General features: G+C 41.7%; 1 protein-coding gene across 3 annotated transcripts; it reads left to right on the plus strand.

Annotated features, from left to right (window-relative positions):
- TADA2A (transcriptional adaptor 2A) lies at positions 1 to 25,489 on the plus strand. 3 transcript variants are annotated; one of them, XM_075113155.1, is made up of 17 exons: positions 36 to 95; positions 661 to 909; positions 1,407 to 1,590; positions 2,418 to 2,524; positions 3,632 to 3,691; positions 4,286 to 4,377; positions 5,850 to 6,007; positions 7,444 to 7,532; positions 8,316 to 8,388; positions 14,711 to 14,774; positions 16,750 to 16,793; positions 17,325 to 17,435; positions 18,819 to 18,890; positions 19,514 to 19,646; positions 20,550 to 20,593; positions 23,199 to 23,272; positions 25,121 to 25,489. In XM_075113155.1, the coding sequence occupies exons 3-17, from the start codon at positions 1,566 to 1,568 to the stop codon at positions 25,304 to 25,306; spliced, it is 1,332 nt and encodes a 443-aa protein (XP_074969256.1). In that variant the 5' UTR covers positions 36 to 95; positions 661 to 909; positions 1,407 to 1,565; the 3' UTR covers positions 25,307 to 25,489. The 3 variants fall into 3 exon arrangements, with proteins under 3 accessions (XP_074969255.1, XP_074969254.1, XP_074969256.1); XM_075113154.1 differs by lacking the exon at positions 661 to 909 and having other exon boundaries at positions 1 to 95; XM_075113153.1 differs by lacking the exon at positions 661 to 909 and having other exon boundaries at positions 16 to 95; positions 1,334 to 1,590.
- Positions 25,490 to 26,403: the final 914 nt, after the last annotated feature.

Genomic DNA, 26,403 nt, shown 5'->3' on the forward strand with positions numbered 1-26,403 from the left:
ACGCGGGGGCGAGCACGCACCGGCTGGCGCACGCGCACGGCGCAGCCGCGGAAACCCGTGGCGCGCGGGGCCTGCCCGCCGCGCCCGCCTGTGAGGTGAGAGGCGGCGGGGGCGCGATCGGCGCGCCGCCCCGGCCCGGCCCGGCCCGGCCGCGGCAAGTCGGGACCGTACCATAGCGGGGAGGAACCGGTTCCGGGGCGGGGGAAGCGGGGAGGGCGGTGTCCGGGCAGGCGGCAGCATGGCGGGGAGGGAGAGAGGGGGAAACGGGATGCCGGGACCGCGCGGTTCCCGCACCCGCCTCAGGGGCCGCGCTTGTGCTCGCCGGGGGCGGGGCCTGGCCGGGGGCGGGGCCTGGCGGGGCGGAGGGCGCCTCCTGGCGGTGATGGGGAGAAGGGTCCGCCAGGGCTGGACGGGTCCTGGGATGTGGGGAGTGGGGTATAGTGGGAGTGGGGTTATGGGCATTGGGGATTGGGATATAGCGGGAGCGGGGCTATGGGGAGTGGAATATGGGGGAATGGGGTGGGGACTGGGGAATGGGATATAGGGGGAGGGCACGGGACTGTTGCAGAAATGGCCTGTGCTGCTCCGCTTGGGGCTGGCACTGCACTGGTGGGTTCAAGCAGCACTGTAGACAGCACTACAGTGGTTTGCCATTCACAGAGTGAAGTGAGTGCCCAGAGGCGGCTGTGCAGTGTCACTTACAGCCACGGGGTAAAAAGTCCAGCCTGGAAGTTGCTCTTGGTTGCCTGAGGATCCAAGCAGAGGTGCAGAGATGTGTAGCTGGGGTGGAAGCAGCTGCCATCTGCACGGAGGGGCTGCACAGCTTCAGTGGCATCCCTGGATGCAGGACTGTGCCTCCTCACGTGGTGCATGGAGGAGAAAAGTCTAGAAAGAGAAACATTCATTTCAGTAAGTGAGAAGTCTGAGCCATTCCCAGCAAAAATGCCCTGTAAAAGTGAGACATGTTAGAGATCCCACAATGAAAAGCAACTCAATTCCCTGGTGGTGGACAGCAGTGTAGAACCTCACCATACAGGTGCTGGTGAATCAGGCCTGTTCATAACAGCTGCCACACAATCAATGCTGAGAATGTAGTTGACATCAGTGTGGTAGATTTTTGGACCTCTGTGTCCATGCCACCTCTAACCTGTTTGTTCCCTTCCCAGTGCTTTTTGGAGGTGCAAAACACTTTCTTGCACAACAACGGTTCATAACTCTCTGCTCAGCACGTACATGCCCACTGAAAGCCTCAGTTCAGGATTGGCTTATATCCCCATCACTTCTCATCTTTTCTTATGCGGAGTCTCCACTTCTGATTTCTTCTCCTACGCAGAAAACAGACTCTCAGCCATGTCGAGTGGTCCCTGTTATGAAGGCAGCTGACAGCCCTTTGCTTCTGTGTTCAGGACACTCTGGGAGGATCTCGTCTGCGAGGGCTGCATGAGAGACATCTGCAGGGAGAGAATACCCTTTTGGACATACTGGTCGGGGCAAGGCTCACACTACGGGCTTTTAGGCAAGACGAGTTTTAGTCAGAGGAGTAAGAACACCACCGAGGGAGGGGAATGGAGCGCCTGGCCTCCTTCAGTAGTAAGTACCATAAGGTGACATCTGGGAAGTGTTTGCCATTGGTTAAAGACATTACCAGCCAGCTGAGGGAGAGAGACAGAAAACTAGCAATATTTGGTCCACAGGGTCACTTCTTTGATCAAATTCTCAAGAGCGTGAGTACATGAATGATTCCGTGGGAATTTGGGTCTGGTTTTTAATCTACATTTCATAGGTGGGCTAGTTCAAATCCATTTTCTTGTAAAAATGTCGCATATAACTTGGCAGTCTATTTATTTTGACTACTTTGCAACAAACAAAATAAGAAGAACTTGCGGAGCAGTGTTTCATTCCTTGTTCAGCAATCTGAGCAGAGTCTGAGGTCTGGACAGGTTACAGAAAAATCTTGTTGATGCCTTTGCCACCACGGCAATATGCTTTACGAGTATGACTTGAGGTAGACAGATGGGAGGCTGCAGCTGTCTGTGCAGTATTCTCCACAAATAAGGTCTTGGGTCTGGTCTTCGGTGCAGAGCATGAGCATGGGTGCTGGATCAAAGCAGACACTAGTACAGCTCAACAGCACTGCTGAGTCGTACCAGGAGGCTGCCACAGAGAAGATTTTTGAGTCCACTGCACAAGTTTAAGTTTACCCCTCAGTGTATCAGGTCTAGCAGGGATGCGGTACCAACATCTCTCTTGCAACTCTAGCTGACAAAGAACTTTTAACAGGTATTTGGAGAAGCTGCAGCAGGAAAGAGGTTATAGACAGTTGAGTTCACCTAAAATTACTGGGCACAAATGAATGTAGGTGATTGCAAAACCAGTGCCTTGCTTGTGTTGCATGAGATTTACTTTTGGCTTCACAGATGACCCTTTTGATAAGCCTCCATGCCGAGGTTGCTCTTCGTACCTCACAGAGCCCTACGTTAAGTGTGCTGAGTGTGGGCCTCCTCCCTTTCTCCTGTGTTTGCAGGTGAGTGCAAGGATAAAAGCAAAGGCATTAATTTCTTTGAGAAAGTCATCAAAGGCCTGTCTGGTGCCAAGCTGTTCCATAAACACATTAATAACTGGTCTCTGTAAACTTGTATCAACACACTTATTTGCTCAGGGACAGGGAAATAACAAAGAAAATGTTGGAGACTGAAGTATTGAGGCATGAGCAGCTGAAGGAGACCTTTGTGAAGGCAGCCAAAGCTACCTAAAGACATGCAGTCAGCCTGACTGTGTAACGGAGCATGCAGCTGCATGTCTGGAGAGGTATCGCTTCTGTCATTTTTTTAGGGCATGGAAAAAAAAAGCCATCAAGAAACACCCTTTCCTTGTCACCACACGTTGCTTTTTCCTTCCAAATGGAAAAGAAAACTTGGGAAAGTTTGCAATATTCACAATAATTGTTAGTGACCAGATATAGTTCTTTAAAAATTATGTGTGTGATCTGATAACCACAGAAAGTGCTGCTAGTTTTAATTATTAAATAAGTTTGCATTATTTATGATTACAAAATGACAATAACCTCTAAAACTGAAAAAAGGATCCTGGCCTTGTGCCTACATTTGTACAAAATACACAAAACCGTATTTTATATTGTGTGTGGTTTTGTTCATTTACCTGTACTTAAAAACCCAGAAATTTAACTGTTGAAAATAGCTGCAAACTATGCTGGTGCTTTTTAAACAGAAAACCAAGATTAAAGGGAAAATGTTTTCAGTACTTAAGAAATTCTCTGTGCTCTCTTCCTTGAATGATCCGCTTTAAAATGTACCACCAGGCTTCTTTCAGCTGCCTAACTTTGCCATAAATACTCAACTAAAAAAATACATTGATTCACAGGAGTTATGCCTCGGTGCAAAAGACAAGTTAGATACCAAGACAGATTTAATACAATTTTAACAAAGATTTTTATACCATTTTATGTTTTTTCTAAAATGAAATCAGAAAAATTGAATATCTTTTTTCAGCATACCAGGTGGTCAGTTTTGGATACGCGGTGGTCAGAGAATAAAAGGAAAATAGGGACCAGTTAAAATGTTTTCAAGGCAGAAGTAAGTGACTAACATAATGCTAATCTTTTGTTCTACAGTGTTTCACACGAGGATTTGAATACAAGAAACATCAAAGTGATCACACTTACGAGATAATGGTAAGTATTCCTTCTAGATAACACCTACTCAATCTTGAGCTTTCCTAACTTCCCAGGAGTTAGACCCTCGCTTACTAATATTACGTTGAAAAGTTAAGTGATACGGTTCTTTGATTCAGAGGCTTTTTTAAAAAAACGAAAAGTCTTCCTTGAGAGCAAAGAAAAATACCCACCTGGAACATCATGAAAGAGTGGAGACATTTAAAGCTACATTTTTTTATTGTGCCTGGATAGCACAATGCATCTCACTAGACTTCCAATTCTTCAACCATGTGAATCAACTTGTGTTTCTCTATTCTTGTTTTTTCTTCCCCCAAATTATTAATTTTAAAAGTCTTCAGTAATTTTTATTGTGTTTCATAGCATAACATTGTGGCATTACAGCTGCTAGCTACAACCTGTAACAGTATATCAGGAGATCTGTAGTGACGAATTAGTTTTTATGGTAGTTGATGACCCAATGCCCTAAATAATTCAACAATTATTTGATCAGGTTCCCTGGGACACAGCAAGAGTTTTAAACTACCAGTATTATGTACTATGTTGCCCCGTCATTTAGAACAACTTTGCTCTTCATGCTTTTTTCTTCTCTAGACTTCCGATTTCCCTGTCTTGGATCCTAACTGGACAGCTCAAGAGGAAATGGCACTGCTAGAAGCTGTGATGGACTGTGGATTTGGAAACTGGTGAGAATTTAGTGGTTCAGCCAACTTCAGTGAATGATGGGTAGTTTTTCCTTTCATTTCACTGGATCTTATTGTTGAGTACGTCAGTGCACATTGAATGTTCCATGACTTGTTGTGGGTGAGACACTAGTTCAGCAGCTAAAGTGGAAGACTGGGGTATTGGATTCTGTTTTCAAATCTGCTGTTAGATATACAAAAAATTGTTAAAGGCTTCTTGTGAGATGCAGGGAACCTCCAGTGAAGTACAAAGTTCCCTCAGTTTGCATTAGAGTCACTAGGTTTTGAAGGAGCTCAGCTATTGCACAAGATTTTCTGTGCCTCGGTTTACTCCTGTGTGAAAACCAACTATCGAATTTCTTGTGTGGTTTCGGTTTGCTTACAGTTGACTAGCTGGGTCCTGTAATTTTTGGAGGTTTCCTGCTTCTCTGTCATGTTTCAGATAGAGCACTGGATATATTTAATATTTTACACGATATTCTGTTAAGTTAATTTCTGTAGTTACTACAGGATTTTTATGCATTTGTAAATAAAGGAGATCTGTAGTCATGAGTTCTCTCTCTTCTCCGTCATGGAAAAATAGCTGTATTAAAAGTATAGAACTCCAGGCTTCACTGAAACAGAACTGTGAGGTCTCATGTGTACATTGCTGTCATAATTAAGACTGAAAAGTGATTGCAGTTATGTTCTGCAAGTATGCTGTCTAGTACATTTTTACCCTACTTAGTAATACAAGTAATCTGGACTTTTTCCTTAAACACTTGGCTTTTTTCAGCCTTTAGCAAATAAAGGAAAAACTGACTTCCTGGAATCCCTTGCATCCAGTTTTTAGTTTAACAAAAATTAAAATGATTGCTGCTGGTGGATTTTTTTTTTCTGGTTGTTTTTTTTCCTTTAAGTCCTCAACTGACACAGCCATTTTGTTAAGACAAAATACTTCATGTTTCTAGCCAACCACTTTTCCAAGACAGTTTTGCAAAGATTTCTAGAATATGTTTGGTACAACTGTTTCGGTGTTTTAAAAAAACCTGTTTAACATCGCTACACGAAAGGGGAAGCCACTATCCAGTTAAAACCACAGGAGAAACTTGAGAAGCAGAATGCAATTCCGGACTTAGAGTTTACCATTATCTGAAGTTAGTAAAATGTATAAAAAGCTCTCAAATAACAACACTGAATTTTCAAACCTGGAGAAGATTCAGTACATTCCATCAGCCAGGGAGTTTGTCCTCTACAGACAGTGAATTACATGGCTCATGACCACCAAAGAAGTGCTCCCTAGAACAGCATCAAATGTATAAGCATTGGCTCAGTATTAGTACGCAAAATGTGAATTCAGACATCATCACAGATCAGTGCCCTGCACACAATGTGATCAGTCTCTTGCCCCAGATTATCTTTTCCCAGTAGAGAAAGAAAAAACCCTCAACATTTCTGTGTTCTTCATATTAAGCCTCCCCCTCTCCCCACTTCAGGCAGGACGTAGCCAACCAGATGTGTACAAAATCCAAGGAGGAGTGTGAGAAACATTATATGAAACACTTTATCAACAATCCCTTGTTTGCATCTACGTTACTGAACCTGAAGCAGGCGGAAGAGGCACAGCACAACGAAACAGCCATTCCTTTCCACCGTGAGTATCTCCTGCCCACTAGGACATGCAGGGAGGTTCCCCACAAGGTCTCTGCTCTTCCAAAACTGGAATGAGCAGCCTTTGGAGAAAGGCATGCACCACACATGCAGTTTGCTTTCATTCCCAAAAGTAGATCTCGTTCTGATGGCTAACTTGCATAATGTTAGTAGTAGGGTTTTCTTCACACTGTATTAAATCATTGGTGTGTCAAATAAACAAGACTACCAGTTCAGTGGGAAAAGAGAGGAAATTGCATGGTCTGATACAAACATCAGGTTCTCAAAACCAGAAGTTCCTGCACAGCCAGTGGAAATGGTCACTCACAAAAATCACCACAGCAAAACCCTGGGTGTGCATATTCATTTAAAGGACAAGCTGCCTCAAAGCTACTTCACACGTGGCACGATACAACAGTGTGTCCTTCAAGGTAAATACCAGTGAGTTCTCGCCCTGATGCTGGGGTGGACACTTCTCTTGTCCAGTCCCTGTGTAGCAATGTTACCTGAGAAGGGATCTCTACCTTTAAAATATTTCATCTGATTATCCACTGTGTACCGGGCCTAACTGCTGACATGATTTATTATAAAATCACGCCTTTTAAACTATGCTGATTTCACACCTCTCTCTTTAAAACTGCCTTTTAAAAAAATGTATGTTAAATCTCAGTGATGTAACAAATTTCTGGGTTTCCTTAAATTTGACATCTTTCGAATTCCCCCAGTCTAGCAGCTGTTCCATTATAAAGCTCCCAAGAATGGCTGGGTAAAAAGAGTGCTTGGTATCTGGAGGTCTAAATTTCACAATAAAGTGATTAGAGCTAAAGCAGTAGGAACCGGACAGTTTTGGTTCTGTTCCTGGCTGTCACTGATTTTTTCATGTGACCTGTGCCGAGACAAATTCTCTGTGCCTCAGCTTGCTTTATCTGTAGCATGGGACTTAAAATGCCTAGCTCCTTCACAAGTGTGTTGTGAGCCTTGGTCCATTATCGTCTGTGAAACACTGGGCTCCTCAGCTGGGAAAGGCTGTACAGCTTTAATTGCAGCTCTCTGTAAATGGCACCCAGAGGTGGCAGATTTAACACCCCTGTTGCTATTAACTAAAAGAACCTGCACGCTGAGACCGAGTGATCTGCAGAGGTTTACTGGGGGGATACTGAGCTCTGAAATGTAGAGTTTACGTTTTATAACCTATTTATTACCTTGAATTTGTGTGTTTGACTTTTGAGATTACTATGAAGATCTCAGACTACTGCATTTTTCTCTGGAAGAACTCAAGTCTTTTTCTGAATATAATGCTGAATAAAAGTCCAATTGGTGTTTTTCTTCAACTAATTATTCCCACTTTTCCTGCAAAAGAAACACCTATTTATGGATCATTTTGTGCGAAAAAAATGACCCCAAGCCCTCCACAACAACTAAAACCCTTTATCTTTTCAGCTGCTGATGATCCCCCACGGCCTACTTTTGATTCCTTGCTCTCCAGGGATATGGCTGGGTACATGCCAGCAAGAGCTGACTTTGTTGAGGTAAGACTCTCTCTTCTCCCATTATTTTAAATTTGCTACTGAATGCAAGATCAGCAAACACACACTAGTTTGCCCCTGCCTGTAGGTACTCTTCATATAAAAAGCATTAGAAGAGAGGACAGGACAGTGATTAAACCAAGGATTTAGCTACAGAGGTGGCGCTGCAGGCCTACACAGCTGCTAGCAGGCAGCCTGTGAGTCACTGGCTTTGTGTACACGGGCTGTAAGGCACGCCGCTACCACCAGATGTCCAGTAATGAATGGCTCTTATGTAAGCGGACTAGATGTTGTGAATTAGATGCTTAGCAAAAGGGGTCAGCTTCAGCATGCTTCTATTTCATTTGCCTTAGAGAAGCACATATGAGCCTGATCCAAAGATGACTTGAAAGACCTGCATTGTTTTCGGTGTTTCTAGCTGAGGGCCCAGGGCCCCAATTCCTGTTGCAAAACAAGCTCCTGTACATGAAGTGATGAATTTGGCCATATAGGGGCTCATTGTTTTTGTACATTTGAGCAGAATTTCCACCACAGCGTGGGAGTCATGGAGATTACCTGATTAATTCTCATTATCCTATCACAGCATCCTGTTCCAGTTGCAGCCATGGGGGTGCATGTTATCCATTCCCTAGTTAAAGCTTCCCTGTGATGTCTGTTGCTCAAAGATGGAACCTGGTACAACTGTGTATGAGTAAATACCTGTTTTCAGTACTTCTGTGTGTACTGAAACTTGATACCACTTTTTAAGTGCTAGTTAGTGACAATTTATTAATCACCTCTGAACAGGAGTTTGACAACTATGCTGAATGGGATTTGAGAGATATTGATTTTGTAGAAGATGATTCAGACATCTTGCATGGTAAGTCCCGTATTTTTGTACATTGTCTGAAAACAGTGTTTCGGAGCGCCTGCACACCATTTCACTGGGTTTCTCTTTCTCTACTCACTTTTTTAAAAGTGAACATAGATTTTTAATGATCTCACTTCCGTGAACTGGGATTTAAACGCTGGCATATCTATAGTCCTCACTTTCAAATCTCTTTTTAAAGCTCTTAATCAACTGACATTCAAACGGTACTTAGAATAATGCACTTCACTCACTACTGAAATGTAGCCAGTTATAAAGTAGAACATGACTGAAATCAAATAGTCTCCACCAGTAGTAGGCATCTCTTTAGGAATACATAAATTATGTCCAGTATATATATCCAGGATAAACTCTAGAGAAATTTACCAAAGTAGAAGAAAATTACCTGAAATAGCAATTTGTCTGGAAACAGTTAGCAGTACATCAGTGTTTGAATAAACAGACCTATAGGCCTATTAAAAAACAGAAACATCAATGCCTTCATATTACTTCCCCTCCCCATCTGAAATATGTTCTTTCCATCTACATGATGTTTGTGTGCATCGTAGCAAGGCAAAACTTCTGTTCTGGTTCAGAAAGAGGAACACTTTTTTCTTTGTTGCTAATACCCCTTTCCTCTACTGTATCTAGTTTCTTAGGAGATCTGTCAGTTACTCTAACCTCTTTAGTTTAGGATATTTGCTATCAGCATAGCTATTAATAGAGGCAGCAAGGAAGTATGTTGTTTAAGACTGTAATACATTGAAATTGTTCTACTCTTGAGGTTGTTGGTTTTTCATGCGTTAAGCGCGCACAGTGAGATACAGTAGCATTAGCTGTATGTGACAACTTTTTTTGTTGTGAAGGGGGTGGTGGTTGTACGACTCCAATTACTGCTACTGAGTTTCTGTGAACGTAGCTGCCTTAATAATCCTAAATAACAGGAATTAATAAAATGATGTTTTAATCCACAGAGAAGAAAAGATCGTACTTTTCTCCACGTTTATAAGTACATATAGTGTTTAAAAGTACCGTGTTTATGCTTCAGAATTCTCCCATCTACGTCAGGCAGTTCTAAGCTAAAGCCTTAGCATTCCTTGGAGACAGACAAATCCTGTTACGTACAGACAGTCTTTCCAAACTTAAAAAATCGGCTTGAAATGTAGCAGTGTACACAGAGCTTTAAGGAATGCAAACTCCCTTGGCTCAAAAAACGTCTAAGACTCCTATGGCAGTCTCTCTTCCTTTTAATGTTTATTGAAAGGGGGACTGGCTTGTGGACATATCACATTCATCATGCCATCTCTCTACTGTTTCTTTTTTGTTACTATTAAAAGATATATTTTCTCGCTTCAATGTCCTATTCTGAGTGCTGGTAAATGGAAAAAGCAAAATAACCTCCTGCTTCTGTTCATTCATTGATAGCTTAATATTCATTCAAGTTGTTTTTCGAGCACTGTCTTCCACACCCCTCACACCTGTCCTTCTCCACTGCACAGTTCAGCCTTCAGGTAAGATAGCTCCTACCAGCCTCCTGTTCAAATTGTCAATCTGAATGCAAAGATCAGCTTTCCTCATCTCTTCAGAGTATCATAAAGCTATGCAGGGCCAGACCCTTTGGTCCGTCTAGCTCAGTGTCCTGTTAGTACCCCATAGCAGATGCACAGCAGAAGAATGTAAGAAAAGGTAAGTATAGGCAGATACTTTTCCTGGCATATCTTCCACATTTCCTGCAGTGATAAGTTTAGGGACTTCTTGAGCCATAGGTTGTGCTCAGACCATTTTGACCAAAGGACCTGTTCTCCATGAACTTAGCTAACTACTGTTAGAACTATATATATTTGTACTTTTGCCCCCATAACATCCTGTAGCAGTGAGTTCCACAATTGAGTTAGGAGTTCTACAATTTAATTATGTGTTGTGTGAAAAAATACTTCCTTCTGTCTGTCAAATCTTTTGCCTGATAATTTCATTGGATGTTCTCTGGTCTATTCTTCAGTTGTCTTCGGTATTTAGTATAGAATGTCAGGCATTTTCCCTGTGAAAACTGCTTGGCAGAGGTTATGGAGCGTGACCAACTACATTTTCGATCTCTTAGCTCAGGAACTCTGGCCATCTTCCTTCCCACAGCTGTCCTAGATCTGCCCACGTGAGAGAGAATGCCTCTAAAATATGAAGTCCCAGGGTCTAGCCAGCTGTTTTTCTTTTACATGAGAAAGAATTATTTTCTAAAAAACTTTGGAATTAGGTCTTTCCTCTCTCCAAGTTAATACAAAAAAATGAAGGAGCCACATCCTCCCTGTCCTGCAGTTCTAAAGATCTCAGATGCTGGCCTGCGCTTGATTGCTTGAGAATATTTTGCAACCTAATTGTAGGATTTCATACCATAGAAAATGGCTCAACGCTTGGATCTGAAGGCAGGGACAGGCATTTGGATGGTTTAAGAACCTTTGTACTTCCTAGTTAACAGGCAGAGAAGGTTGTGAAGCAGCCCTGGAGGCCCAGGTTCTTGTAATCTCTCCCAAGGGTGCCTGTCCCACTACTTCCAGGCAGTGGCTCTGACATGCCTCTCTTCCCCAGCCCTGCCCACTGGCAAACTTCTTACACTAGATCTTAGAGCAATGTCCATGAAAAGCAGCCCGGTGGCTGCCTTCCACACCTGCTTGAGACAAATTTTGGCTGGCCAAACAGCAAACTTTTTTTTTTAAAGGTAAAGATGTAAACCAGGGTTTTAACACATTTTATAGCCCAGAGAAGCCCAAATGGGGTTTTGCAGCACAGATTATCAGGTTTATGAAAAAATCCTCATTTTGTTTTCCTGCCGTACATTAAACATCACTGGGTTCAAGATTAATTTTTAAAAACTACTTTTATATTCCATTTCCTGAAAGTTACTCAAGCTAGACCCTGAAAACACACCGACCAGAATAATTTCTATGGTCTCTCTTTCTTTTGTTTCACAAGTCGCAGATCAGTGCTGCAATATCTAGATTGCACATAACACAGGAATATTTGATGCTTTCGTTGGAACGGAAGTCCCCCTTCTTTCCCTTTCCTTCACATTGCTTTTCTTAAAAATTCTGTAAAAATAGTTGTATACAAAGTCCCAGATCTAAGCTGCTTGACCTCTGTTTCCTGATATCATTGCATTTTCCCTGTTACATTTTCCTGTGTCGCTCTAAGCAAGTTCTCAGTATTCCCACAAGAAAAAGTGTGATTTAATACAAGGTGGAAAGACTCCCAGGCAGCCTTTTATGAGGAACACAGAAGCCTGTACCTGCTGACTCACCAGCTCCTCCCACCACACAGGAGGTCACAGGCATTGTTCAGTCATTTTTTGATATTAGTGAGATTGTATGAAATCTCTCATACTTCAATTAACTTATTGAACTGTTAAATTTTATTCAGTACTTGCAATATAATAAGTGCATACAAAGATATATTGCAGTTAAACAAAAATGTAATGGACATATCAAAAGAAACAACTAGTTACAAATCTAATTCAGCCCAGAGTGCTTGAATATTTCATGAATTACAAGTTTTCATCAGACTGAATTATAACATTAGTAGTTTATCTTTTTCCAGGCTTTTTTCTCCCCTTTCCTTCTCATGTAAATGATTTTCACTTCTAACACTGGAACATAATTGCTGAAACCACAAGTTCAGAAGTGAGTGGAAATAGACTGCAATTCTGGCTGTACAGTAGTGAAATTTCATTTTATAAGATACAAGGCAGTCAATGTCCTTCTAAATATTACACGATGTTTATTCTCTTGTGGAAAGCCCTGACATGCTCTGAAGGCAGATACCCTGTTTGCCTAGCGTCCTGCGTTCCTCTAGGGAGGGTAAATTTGGGCTGTAGCCATTAAGTTTGTACCAACCAAGGCACACACTGGATACACAGCCTGTTTACTTTGATTAGTTTGCATTCTTCCCATTATTTGGGCCTTGCATGCCAAACAGAGGTTAGCTAGCATGAAACAAAGGTCTCACTCATTAGTGTTCAAAAAAGTTTCTGCAGACCAAATGAGGCTGAAGAGGAATGAAAAGTAAAGAAACTGTTTTGGGTACACTCTTGAGAAACCAAAATATTTTGATTTTTTTGGAATGAAGAAAGGAGCCTTGAATTTCTGCCTATCACTGGATCCTTCAAAGCTCCTGTGACCATCTCAAAGAACCTTATCAGTTCCCAAAATGGACACTTTGAACAGAGTGTCAGGTTGGATTATCTTAAGTTGCCAGTACAAACAACTGCCTCCCTAGCATAATCCATGGGGAAAAGCGCAGGCAAATCATTCTCATTCGTACAGCATCTCTTCTCTCATTTCAATGCAGCATGTAACAGTATAGTAGTCTGAGTTATTCATGCATTCCAGGTTTTGTAATCGGCTGTTCCTGTGTGAGTATGTCTATTAAAAACAAAAGCCCCTCCAAAAGTGTATGTGGCAGCAAATACTAATTTTTCTGTAAGCAGAAGCTCCATTTTTCCCCTTCACTTGTTCTCATGAACATTCCTTCCGCTCCCCAGCTGACCATAATTTCTTTCAGAATATTGTGCTCTCAGGTGAAAGCATCAAAATGCAATGGTTATAGGTGCATAATTACTTGTGATATTTATAGAGGTTCTCCAACACGGTTTCTGCATGTACTTATTAAGTTCTGCCCACACAAACCCCAGAAAATAACATGTTAGCTTAGCTTGCAGAGGGTTCAAAAATATAAAAATATTTTCCATAAATTAGCACCAATTCCAACCCTTAGTAATATATTTCATTCATGTTTAACTTGCTGCATTTCCCAATTCTCATCCCCACATTTAAGCAAGAAGGAGAATTTGCTACCCGTGCTTGTTCTTAAATTAGGAAAGTCAAATACCTCTTTATGAAAATACATGATGATTCTTGAACGCTCTGGTTTTGCAAGAAATTTGTGAAAAGAAGTAAGAATATTGTACCATCCCTCCTATCTTCATACGTTATCTTTTGCTCCTAGAATAACACCAAATCAGTTTTGTATAAATTGAAGGCTTTTTTGCTAATACAGGATCAGCAGTGTAACTCAAAACTGTTGGCTCCTGTGCTAATACACACAGCCTTTGGGCTTTATCTGTCCCTGTTCATAAGAAATTTTATTACCCAGAGGACCGCACAGATGAGTTGCCGAGAGGCCAGGGGCTTCCTGGTGTTTACATATAAATACCTATTTTAAAATAGTCACATAACCACAATTCTTTCTTAATTGCAGTATTAATTATTTGTCAGAGAGTGCAATCAATAAACTGCCTGTATCAGTTTTGCTCTTTTCATGTAACTACACAGAGAGGAGTGGGTTCTGGATTCTGTCACAAACAGCGGCCACCCTGTTACACAGCACAGTGGGCTGAAAGGGGACGTGCTCTTCCTTAGTTTCAAAGAGCTGCATATTGTCTCTACAGCCTGTAAACCCACTGTCAAGTCTTAAGCCTCCTCTTTCTGAGAGCATATTGAAATGATTAACATAAAGGAAAAAAAGCCAACCAAGACATCAGCCAACTCTACGCCTATTTAATGACCTAGAATTTTTGCATTATTTAACAAAATGAGGGAAGGGAAGCTGATAGGGGTCTCCCTATCTTTTCTTTCAAGAATTTTCCAAAAAAGTTGAACCTAATGGTTACAGGAAAAAGAAGCTGAGGGATCTCCAAGTGGATCAGCCAGACAGATTTGATTTTGAAGAGGATATGATTTCTAATGAGCATGGCTTTTTCCTGTGCTGCTTCCCATTGTCGTGAACTATTCTTTTTGTTCGCCTGGCAGACAGATAAGTTTAGAATTTAACAAGCTAAAATCTTGTAGATGTTTTTAATAACTGTAGCAGAGGCTACTCTGAATCTCACAGTTCAGAATTGTGTCTTTCTATTTTTTTGGAGTTCCTTGTTCTGTGCAAAGGAGCCTTTGTCCAAAGATGATACCTCAGATCCTTACATCTGATAAGTTTGCTTTTCAGGAGAAGGAATATTTAACAATTCTGTGTATGGAGGAACATATAAGTGCTAATAGTAAAACAGTCCAAGAAAGAAGAGGAAAAGAGTTCTCAGGATCTACCCGGGTTCATATTTACAGGCAATAATGTATTTGGAAGGAGTAGGCAAAAGAAAGCTTCTACAGGTAGCGTGTACAGTCTCCAGGAGGTTAACCTCTGGTGAGTTTATGCCCCTGGAAAATTGCCACAGGATTTTTACAACAGCAAAGCAGAGTGACCATTTCAGACTTCCATGAACATAAAGGCTTGAAAATTACCCCAGTACAGTGATTACTTATGTATTCTGTAATCTTTTTTTATTATTATTTTGCAGCTCTGAAGATTGCAGTTGTAGACATCTATCATTCCAGGTTAAAGGAAAGACAGAGAAGAAAAAAGTGAGTTTTCAGGCAATAACTGTGTTCCTTTGCTTCATTACCATGTTTTGGTTCCCAGTGTTGTCCTAATACTAAACATAATTGATTTCCTGTAGCATTCTTCCAGACAATTCCCATGCATGGAGACCTTCTGCTATGAGATTTGCATGACAGGCTTCATCTGGGGATGTGTGGTTCTGCTTCTGTACACAGATTAAGACCAGGCCCCTGGCTTTAGCAATGGTACCAGCCCAGAAAACACAGATTAACAGACCCTGATACTTATTTGTACACATGGTTAACAAAGAACCTCTACACACCACAACTCTCCTTTAAACTCTCAAAACAAGTCATTAATTGTGAAAAGCCTGTTTTCCAGTCCTTTTTAGTGCATGAAAGTCACGTAAGCAGTGCTCTTCATGTTGCTATCCCAAATCCAGTTATACGTAAAGAACTAAGCTTCTAACACACCTGATGAGATCACAGAGCCACTTTGCAGAATGAGAAACTGAAATACTATCTGTGAAACTGGTCACAGATCCAGGGCTAGGAACCAGAAAAAAAGAGGCACAACTGTGTTCTTTTTGCTCCGTATGTAATGCCGATGGAGTGCACATAATTCATTTTCTGCTTGGGGGGGGGGGGGGAAGCTGCCTGCCTGTGACTGACTGCTAGACCGCCACTTTCTCCACAGAAACGTTTGCATCATTATTTTTAATTCTTAGTGGTCCATAAGTTAGTTTTCCACAACGTGTAATGAAGATAACTGTATTGCTGACGTGAGTTTGAATAATTTATTCAGTTCATTTGACAGCTTTTTAGAATGACTCAATCTAGTCATTAAATTCAATTTTTTTATAACTTTCAAATACTTCGTTCAATATTTAAAATTATATCATGCTGTATTACTTCCTGCTGGAAGAATTAGTAATTTGGAGTAAGACTCCTCCATTCCGTCTCCTCATAATACAGCATAGTTCCGCTGAATGACAGGTAAGAGTTGATATGTATTGACCTGGTTCTTTATAATTCATAAATAAAAAATATTTATGTGGTATAATTTCCATTATGATAAATCATGTCATACTAAAAGAAAGTGCCATAAGGCTCAGTTACATAACTCAAATTGGTATCAGTTTTTGTGAAGTTTCTACAGCAGGATGGGACAAAACCCTGGAAAATGACATAAAAATGCTGATGGCATTCTCAGAAAGGCACGGGACAGGAATACTCTTTTATACATACTAAAGAAAATGTAATGGATTTTATAGAACAAATTCCAACCTGACCTTGACGAGCCCAGCTTTGTAGTATCTCTTATCATTTGCAAAAGTCGGGTGTTTATCGAATCGCCACATAGCAATGACCACATGACATTTGCTGAAACCTGTGACAAATGTATTTGTCATGCACTTGTAAATATCTTACCTGCCTTTTTACTCTGCTCATTTCCCTGATCCTGTCAGGAGCATTTCAAACTTATGAGTTACCTAAATCATTTTCCTCCTCTTCAAATCTAAGCTGTCATGGAAAAATTCCTTCATCCTGCTCCCAGTGGTGAAATTTACAGTCCACCCCTCACCCTTGCTCTAGTAGAAGGACATTTGTCTCTCTCTGAAGCTGGAAATCATGCTTCATGAGACATTCCTTTACCCACAGTTTTGGAGGGACAAGTTATAAGACACTGTAGATGCAAAATCTGTGCCTAAAGAAGCAATTTCAAGCCTTTAAAGTGACTGTAGCTCCCTTTGTGCTTAGGGCTGTCAGGGTTGGACTAAAGCACACCGCTATCCCAAATTTACCCCGATTAAAGCCGTGCTGCATCACTACATCATGTTCCCCAGCTAGCCAGCTCAAGGGATATGGGAATTTCATGTGTGTTTAGTTTTAGACCCCTCTGATGGTCTAAATTAAAGTTTCTTCTGAAGCCTTTCTATTTGTAAGGTAACACACAAGTTAATCCCTTTTATTAATACCATTTTGCTCTCAATTACAGAATTATACGAGATCATGGCCTAATCAATCTCAGAAAATTTCAGAGTGAGTATCAGGTGTAACTGCTTAACTTTAAAGTGGCCTCTACTTGGGAAGCAAAACTTCGCATGTTCACTATTCCCAGTGCACCAGTGTGATTTATTCATACTGGACCATATTCACATGGTCTGAATTCCAGCAGATTTCCCACCCCGACTGTTTCCAGCCTGCTGGTTCTAACTACTCCCAGCTCAGTGTTTTGGTTATTGCCTTGGAATTGCTCTTCAGGAGCATTTTGGGCTCCACTGAGTAGGGAGAAGGGCGAAGGTGAAATCTAGACCTTTTAAGTGCATCTCACTGTTCTAAGAAATGATCAAACAACATTTAAATATCATCCTTTATGCTTTTAAAATTTTAAGGGCTGTATAATTTTGTTGCATTTTACTCAGCAATTTGTAGCTGTAACACCAAAATGGCCAAGAAATGTACCAAATCTTTGGGTAGTTCACAGAGGTCGGTAGTTGCTTCAGGTTCCGCTGAATTTATTTTCTTCTCACAGTAGGAGCGATAAGGTGTGTCACTTTTTCCCCCCTCTAGTTTTGGAAAGGCGATATCCAAAGGAGGTTCAAGACCTTTATGAAACAATGCGACGGTTTGCACGAATTCTTGGACCGGTAGAGCATGATAAGTTCATTGAAAGCCATGCGTGTAAGTATTTTGAGGATTTTAGCATATATGTTCCTCAATAGGCATAATTACGGGTTGCATCATCTACAATCCTTCCTAAATATATACCTCTCCCGGAGGGCAGGAGGCTGTTTTTCTCCTCCTCCCCCATCTACCTACCTCAGAAAAACAAATACATTTGTGGTTTGATACATTAAATGAGCCGCAAGTATTTTTTTCCCACTAAACTGTGTCCAAGTTCTTTGTTTGATTTCTCAGTTGACTGAACATTCTGGTCATGTGTTAGAAGTAGTATTTTCTTATCAAAAGACCTCTATTGGTTTACTGGGACTCTGTATCACCAAAAGAACAAAATCCCTAAAATTTATGTCTGTACTGAGAGATCAGGAACTGGTAGCAAATTGTGAATTCTTTGAAAGATACCTGTTAAACTATTACGTGTGTACATAATTATATAGTACAGCTGTCATTATGTCCCTTACCTTAAAGGGAAAGGCATTGTTCCATCACCAAATCATCTCAAGTCTTTATGCATAATCATAGCATGCATTTAGTCAAATTCCAGTACGAGTCATTACATTCTGCTTAATTCCGTGACTTAAACTGGGAAAATTGTTGCTCATTAGAAGGAACAAAGCATTTAAACAGTTGCAACTGTATTTTCAGGACACCCTGTGTGAAATACCAAAACTATGATCTTGCAAAATCATGACTCCCACATGTAAGTGCTAGTCCTGGAACCTAGTTTTGTTGTAGCGACAGCGAAGTCCTCGAGTTAACCCGATAGTCAAGTACGCACATCATACAGATCTCCTGAGTAGTATGAGTAAACAAATTCGAGACAAGCAAACTTGCTCACTGTAAAGCCAATCAATGCCTGGAAGCCAGCTGATAAAACCTATAGGCAGTAAATATCTCTGAGCAAAAGAAACATGGGTATTCAGTCTTACTGCAGAAAAAGAGTTGCCTGCAAGGCAAAATTTGGGAAAGTCCAGGTATGAAAATTGTACTTCAAAGACAATATTAGATGCTATAAGGAGCCTGGATGGAGTAGTTTTTCAAACCTACTGAAATGCCTTCCAGAAATCCTATGTTATTATTGTTTGCCTTTTCCAAGGTATGGCAAAGGAACTGTCAAAAGCATAAAGGTAAAATAACTTTTCTGACCGCACTAATGCTGGAAACCAGCTTAAATCTGTGACCAAGAAGTGTTAGGACACAGCGAGTTTGAGATGTGATACAGACCTGTACAGAGAGGTTTACCCTGTCTGTGGTTCTGGGTACTTCTGGCTGAACTGTGCAGACAAATAAGGAATAGCTACGTATACCACAGTTCACTGCCACCCCCACTGACCCACGTTTGTTTTTTGCATTTCCCTTCTGCTTACTGTTGGGGTAAAACAGTGGAATTTGAGCTGCGGAGGGAAATAAAGCGACTACAAGAATACAGAGCAGCAGGAATCACCAATTTCTGTAGTAAGTACCTGATGCATTATTCAGCCCATTCCCATTCATCAAGGTGTGGAAGGATGATTTTACAACATTTATGATGGATTGAATAAAAAGACACTTATTTTTGAAATGCATTTGCCTAGCTCTTTAACTGAACAAGGCTTTAGCAGTAATGCTTCAGTCCAGCTGTGCTTTTTAAAGCTAGTTTGAGCCATCAGCTTGGAGAACACGCTCTCTAGCAGAGCTCTTCTTTAGTCACCACTTTGCAAAAGATCCAGAAACAAAAAAATACGTGTCACGGACCAATGGTCTCCAATGCTTTACCTGTGGATGCTTTCACCGGCTATCAACAAGTGTGATATCTGGAGAGAGGACTAAGACCCCTGCATAAACGAAATAGCCTATTTTATCCTGGAATTAGATCATGGAAACCTTTTTTGTTTGTTTGTGGCCCGAAATTAATGGGGGGAGGGGTGCAGGGTGGAATCGGATATATTCTGATGCCAAGTAGTTGTCATGAGGGATAATAGCAGAGTCTGGTCCAGAGCTAGAGAACAGTTTCTCACATACTTCCCCAAGTATAAAAACAACAGTCTGAAAATTTTGACCAAGGCAGCTGCTGAGAACGTGGTATCTGTTTGCCGTAGGTGCCAGAACATATGATCACCTTAAGAAGACGAGAGACGAGGAACGCCTAAAGCGCACTATGCTTTCTGAAGTCCTGCAGTACATCCAGGACAGCAGTGCCTGCCAGCAGTGGCTCAGTCGGCAAGCCGATATGTACGGTTACAGTAAGACTGTACATTTTACATACGTATAGAATCAGAATCTTTTAGGTTGGAAAAGACCTTTAAGACCATCGAGTCCAACCGTAAACCTAACACCACCAAGCCCACCACTAAACCACATCTACCCATCTTTTAAATACCTCCAGGGATGGTGACTCAACTGTTCCAGAGCCTGACAACCCTTTCGATGAAGAAATTTTTCTTCACCGAAATTCTTCTTTCTATGCTTTAGTCAGGTGCATCACATTTTTCTGTCTGGTAATAACAAATGCATTCCCAGTTTATTACAGTAGGAACAGTCCCCAAAACTCAGAAGCGCAAGAAACTGTGGATAACAATAATAGCACTTGTTGAAGTGCAGACAAGGAAGTGACTATTAAGGGCGCTCAAAATCTCAGTTTTCCGTATTTTATATTTCAGGAATTTAACTGCTGTTAATAAAGTCAGGGAGGGAACTGAGGTCTTTATGGATATTAGCAAGGGCACAGATAACACTTGAAGTGTTTCAGATGATTTTAGATGTAGCAGCATTATTAATGTGTAGTCACCCTGCACAAGCATTTAAGGAGCAAGCTGCAATGCAAAGGAAGTGCATCCTGTATGCCACACCGTCTGAGAAGATGATTTGTCATTTCCCCAGTCAGTCACCACTGAATTTTTTTATTGTCCCCACTGCCCCCTTTTTTTTTAAAAAAACAGGTTTCAGACATGGTCTTTAATCTGGGAGTGCTAAACTTTTAGAAATCCTGTTGATTTCAGATCAGGGCCTGAGTTATGCAAGTTGAATTGTATAATAATTGGAAGTTGGGGGAAAGGTAGTTCCTGGGCCAATATATGCAGTTATTCTTTAAAAAAAAACACATGGAGGCAATCTGAAAATTTCCTTTCTTTTCAGTGATTCCGGCCTGAGTCCCACGGTACCAGTTCCTTCAAATTCAGGTAACTCTTAGACAATGGTCTGTGATAAAAAGCCAGCCATACATCAGTAATACCATTCTGACAGCCAGCTGGAGAGTGACTCTTTTGCTTCAGTGCAAAAGCATCAGTCCTCAAGCCTCACGGTTAAGCACTGCTCAAGTCAACATTACCTCAATCTGCAACTCATTCCACATGCAAATCCTGTAGGGGTTTTTGCTGCATTTCTAGGTTTTTCTGGACACAGATGGAAAACCCATCCTAAAGCTACATCAACAAGGCAGGAAAAAATAATTTTCACATGAGAATAAAATTTTAGCTTTAAAAGATAAAGTTAATCCAGTTTTTAATGAAGCTGTATAGCACACACACCGTAGCAATATGAACCTGACAGAAAGCGGCTTTGCAAGGGAAGAACACGAAAAAACAGTTGCCCGAGAAGCAGGCAGTGGTTGCAGCATCAAGCGCTCCTGAGTGACTGAATGAGATTATACAGGTTGCCTGTGCAAGTTCAGTTCTGTTTTTCTATGAATATGCTTTTGTATTCTTTAATTCTTTAATCACACATTATGCTTTTTCCACCAAGAGGACCCCTACTTCTTTCAGTGCCCAGTAAGGATAGACGCAGGGATCAGTCAAAGCCCTCATGAACAAGACCTATGAAATCCCATCCTCATTTGTTGCGGTCACAGGATGGCATGCAATAAATGAGACTAGGATAAAGTTTTACTATAAGGCTATTAAATGCTGCCAGGGAAAACCGGCTTCTAGCTCTCCAGTTCTATCCGGACGCTAATAAACCGCTTCAACCAAACTTCTCAGAGGTGGCCGCTGAGTCTATGTGTTCTTCCTCATTTCTGCCAGGAGCCCTGGAAATTTGGGTCAGAATACTAAGCAATTAGTCATTGCAGAAGTCAATACGCATTATGTTTTAAACATATTTAGTGACAGCTAAGGTCTGGTGTTTTGGAGAGAAGATAACATCGGGTATCTCAGCCTGGGCATCCAGAATCCATGAAATGGGGGCAGTATCCCTGAAGGGCTAGTATGAAGGATTAAATTAATTGTCAAGTATTCGGTGATCAATGAGGGAGAAGAGGCCAAGAGAACATGAATTGTTTTGCCTATGGAACTCAGATAGCACGCAGTGTTTACAACCAGTATCACATGTTGAACAAAACCCAAACAAAATACCATATAGTTAGTAATTAAGCAAACATCCTGAATACTGAATAAGGCAAGGATACTGCGGAAAAAACTGCCACGTGTCTATATAATTAAAGGCTGTATCATACTGAATATACAAGAGAGCAAATTAATGTTGCTTAACTTCTAGATTTTGAGATCTTGATTTTGCTGCCTTAATATGTTGTCTTTAATGTAGTTCGTGTGCATGTGTGTTATTTCCTAGGCTTTTAAGGGGGTAAAACCGAATTCTGTCACGTCTCATCATAGCATGCTTGTTCCAGGCTGTAGAAAGAGGGAGCAAGCTGGGAAGTAACTTCCTCTACATCTACCAGAGACTCACTACTCCAGCTTCTTTCTAGTCCCTCAGTTCTCTCTCTGATCAGGCTCCCCTCACCCAGACAGGGTCCCATCTGCCTCCTACAGAGGCACAGGAGAAAAAGAGAGACTCCCCAGTCCCAGAGGTAGGACCCCGACAGGGCAGGGTCTGGAGCAGCGGCCAGCACAGTCCTTGGGAAAATGGAGCTGCAGATTTCCTGAGATCTCATCACTTTGCCAAATTTGGGAAGTCTGTCCTGGGATAGAGAGATCTGTCTCTCTCTAACAGTGCTAAATATGCAACCCTCAGCCCAGGGGCAATAGGCTTTCTAAAAATGTAAATAAATAACCCTAGCTTTGTTCTGAGCTCTGGAAGTTAAAAATACTATTAGGAAAAAAAAAAGCCTGCAAGTAGATGGCCCTCGTGAAAGTTTAGGCTGCATAGTTAAAGTTCAGCAAATTTATAAACAATAGCAAAAGTGAGAACTATCAGACTACCTTTTAATATTTTTCAGTACTGTTTATCATAACAGACAAAAATAAATCCACAAGCTGCGTTTGCTTTACAATATCTGCATCATATCTAAAGGCATTTAAAGAAAACCCTGCTTCATGAAGTTGTCAGTAATGCCAGGGAAATTGGCTGCTAATCCCACCAATAAATATCTCAGCATGCTTGCAAGGTGCTGGTTTCACACCTGCTGGGAGTTAGTCCTGCACGCTGCGCACACCCGGGGCACACCCTCCATGCAGCACTGACCTCCCTGACCCCCGCTGGAAGAGTCGGTTTAGTCAGGAGGTACAGCCCAGCTTAACCACAGCCAGTGCCAATTTGACAGAAAGCCGTCATCTTCCCGTTCCTCCTAATAGCCAGTGAGCCAGGATCAACAGCATAAGAATCCTCACGCAAGTATTCACAGTGCTTAACTATGTCAGTTGCAAAATCGTACCTTTTATCAAATCAGTGCAGTTTTTGTGTTAAGCCCTAAATAACCCTGACTATAAACACTTGTTTCATACTGGGTTAACATCACGGGGATTTAATTGCCTTCTGTGATAACAAACCTAAGGAACAGCCACCACCAAACTGCTCATTCTTCAGTGTTTTCCTGTCTTGTCTCCACAGGTAGACGGAGTGCCCCACCACTGAACCTCACAGGTCTCCCAGGGACAGAGAAACTTAATGAGAAGGAGAAGGAGGTGAGAAAGGAATGGAAGATAATCTCTATAAAACTTTATCTTCACAGCGCAGGTGTGCTCACGCCATCTGTCTCAGGTGCTGTGAATATCACCACAGCTATGTGCCTGGCTACTCTTTCCTGCTCACAAAAAAATCATCCAGGTTTTCCAGTTGGCTTCTTAATTTCAGTTACTGTAGTATACGTACAACATAGCTGCAGGAAGTTAGCTTATTTAGCAAAGAAAGGTGGAGCGTGCCAAGGTGCTATTATATGCTATTATAACAGCCAGAGTACGACAACCTTTTCTGCCGTTGTGAGACTGGGGTGAGCAGAAGGGTTCTTTTTTCTTAATGAACAATGGTTTTAAAACTGGCAGAGGATTTTGTCAAGGGCTTCACTGAATAGATCACTAAACCTGAATAGTGGAACTCTTTCCATACTACAAATATCTCACAGCCAAACGTCAACCAGTTATGGTAGGTTTTTCACTGCAACACTAATGTGAACCATGGAGGCGATGACAATACATTGTTCTTTTCATGTTTTTTCCGTATTTCTGCTTCACAGTGCGTATATCGCACGCGGGGCAGAGAATGGAATCGGGCTTTCTTTAAGCCATGGGTTGGTGTTGCAAGTTTGCAGTCCCATATAGAGTGCTCTGCACAGTCACCTAAAGCAATCAGGGGCCCAGGGAAGATCAACAGAGCAGACAGAAATAGGACTGCAACCCATGCAGCAACCCCCAGGAGAGGTAAACAACGCAGCGAGGGGCCTGCCGTGTATTTATGGCTCAGGTTCATCTGCAGCCCAGTAAAGGCCTGTCCTCTAATTCAGCGAAAGGCAACACTAGAAAACTATTGAAATAAAAGATTTTTTTTTTTTTAATAGAAGTCATAATCTGTCCTTAGATTGTCCACAAGGCAGATTTCAGTGTATGTGAAACACGGATGTATTTCAGACTTTTCCTTCTGTGTGGAAGCTGTTTCCCCTTCACTGGAGATGGCAGCATTGAAAATCAGATCACAGATTCACCATGGAACATGGCATTTCTGGCTCCATTCAGCATATAAATAATTGTGACTAGGACATTAGTGTATATGGGGAATCTGATTTCCTCATCAGCTGAGACATAAAGTCTGAGTTCCTCTGAATTCTGCAATTTCCTATCACTGAGGAACAATCATTAAGCATTTCCTTATTAAAAGGAGGAGACAGCCAGTATCTCCATTGGGAGCAATACAGAGCACCATCTAGAAGGCGGCTGCTATTTGGAAGCTAAATAGGAGCATTGCAACCTAACAGCAGAGCACAGGGGCTTTCGAAAGCAATTCCTTTCACCAAACTTCCAAACACGTAATGCCTTCCTGCACAGTTTCCATCCTAGACTTCCGGAGGGGGCAGGAGTTGTGTGCATAGCTGCTTTTGTAGAAAGGTATTAAAGACTTAGTCTGCAGGGGATTAATAGACAGATGCCCTCCCTGGCTCTCGTCCAGCATGCTGAATTGCTGGTTGCAAGTCTCTGGCATGTGTACTTTCCTTGGTTTGTAGAGAACAACGCCCACACAGGACACACTCATAGTTACGCTCCTGTGAGCCGAGAGCTTGCTTTCATCCTCCTAGTTTATTTTTTAGTCAGGAATGTTTTTGAATGCAGCAGCCAGCAAGCTCCTCCCCTCCCTACCTGTGGATCGAAACAGCTCATAATGCAATTACGCTATGCCTCCCCCGTACAAAAAAAAAAATCCACAAACCAACATTTAAAATGTTTTCGGAAAAATATTCACAATGTTACTCCCCCAACAGGGATCACAGAATGAAAGAGCATGACGAGTGTTAGTGTTTATTAACTTCACCTTTTGTCTTCCAGCTCTGTCAGATGGTGAGGTTGGTCCCTGGAGCCTATTTAGAATATAAAGCTGCTTTAGTGAACGAGTGTAACAAACAAGGAGGCCTGAGACTAGCGCAGGCTAGAGCACTCATCAAGATCGATGTGAACAAAACCAGGAAAATCTATGACTTCCTTATCAGAGAAGGGTACATCACAAAAGCCTGAGGACAGACATCAGCGCTTCGGCTGGAGCAGGCAGATGTGGAGAAGCTTTGAAGTCACTTTGACAGCGCTGAAAGATTTTAACAGTGTTGAATGAAGGACCTTTCCTTTTTATTTAAAATCTTCTGGGCCTTTTTTTTTTTGTAAAAACAAGTAGGGAGCTTTGTTAAATTGTATGAATACTGACATTTCTTTGTCTGGTTTCCTTTTGACTCCACTGTTTAACACTGCTGTTGTCAGAATTATGCTGCCACGTAGCGCTGGAAAGACTCATATGCCATGTAAGCTAATCTTTAAATGTGAATGGGCATTCATTTCTAACACCTTTTGTAACTAAAAAGAGAATTACGGTACTTTTATTCTGACAGTGACACAGAATAAGGACAGAAGAGCGGCACGTACTGGTAGTCACGCTTTGACTTTGTGTGAGTACAGGGGTGTAGAAACGCAGTCCCCTCCCTTCTTGTACTCCTTCCTAAAACAGTGTCAGCTTTCAAAAGAGATAGCACATGCCCCAGGGTATAAAAATAGAGCTTGCAGTGGTCCAGTCTTTTTAACTTAATTGTGATAAAGGATGGAAAAGGACATTGCAGGGAAGCTCCTCAACAGTTGTTACTTTTATGTGATATTAGCACATATCACAGCACGAGGGCACTGTACAAACCAATAAGCTTCATCTGCTTGCCACTGGATTTGCAATTGTGAACTTATATATAATCCCTCGGTTTAAGTCTTCGTTGCTCCAGCTTGTTGGAAGGGCTGGATGTTACAACTGGAGCAGCCTTTCAGATCATAAATAAAGAGACGCCCAGTACCCCGACGTTCTTTCACAAAAGGGAACAAGTGAAGAGCACGACCAACTGCCCAAAGGACACACTTCAGCCCTTCCTCCCTCCTGTTCGTGGGGCCTTATCCTCTCAGCTTACCGCGGTAGCGGCAACCTACGCAGTTGACCAACGAAGCAATGATGAGGTGCAACAAGTTACTACACACACACGCTCCCCAAACCCCGTCACATCAGATGATTCACTGTATGACTTCAGTACAAAACATTTGTATTTGAAAATACAATTGGATGATGAAGATGGTTCTTTTCAAAT

Source organism: Phalacrocorax aristotelis, chromosome 18, assembly GCF_949628215.1.
Source record: "Phalacrocorax aristotelis chromosome 18, bGulAri2.1, whole genome shotgun sequence".
NCBI lineage: Eukaryota > Metazoa > Chordata > Aves > Suliformes > Phalacrocoracidae > Phalacrocorax > Phalacrocorax aristotelis.

Bases quoted from the DNA above. Each gene is read 5' to 3' on its own strand.
- TADA2A (XM_075113154.1), top strand. From the start codon at position 1,566: ATGGAGCGCCTGGCCTCCTTCAGTA. The intron at 14,775-16,749 runs GTGAGTTTTCAG...TCTCAATTACAG, and splicing joins GAAAGACAGAGAAGAAAAAA to AATTATACGAGATCATGGCC. The intron at 19,647-20,549 runs GTACGGTTACAG...CTTTCTTTTCAG, and splicing joins CTCAGTCGGCAAGCCGATAT to TGATTCCGGCCTGAGTCCCA.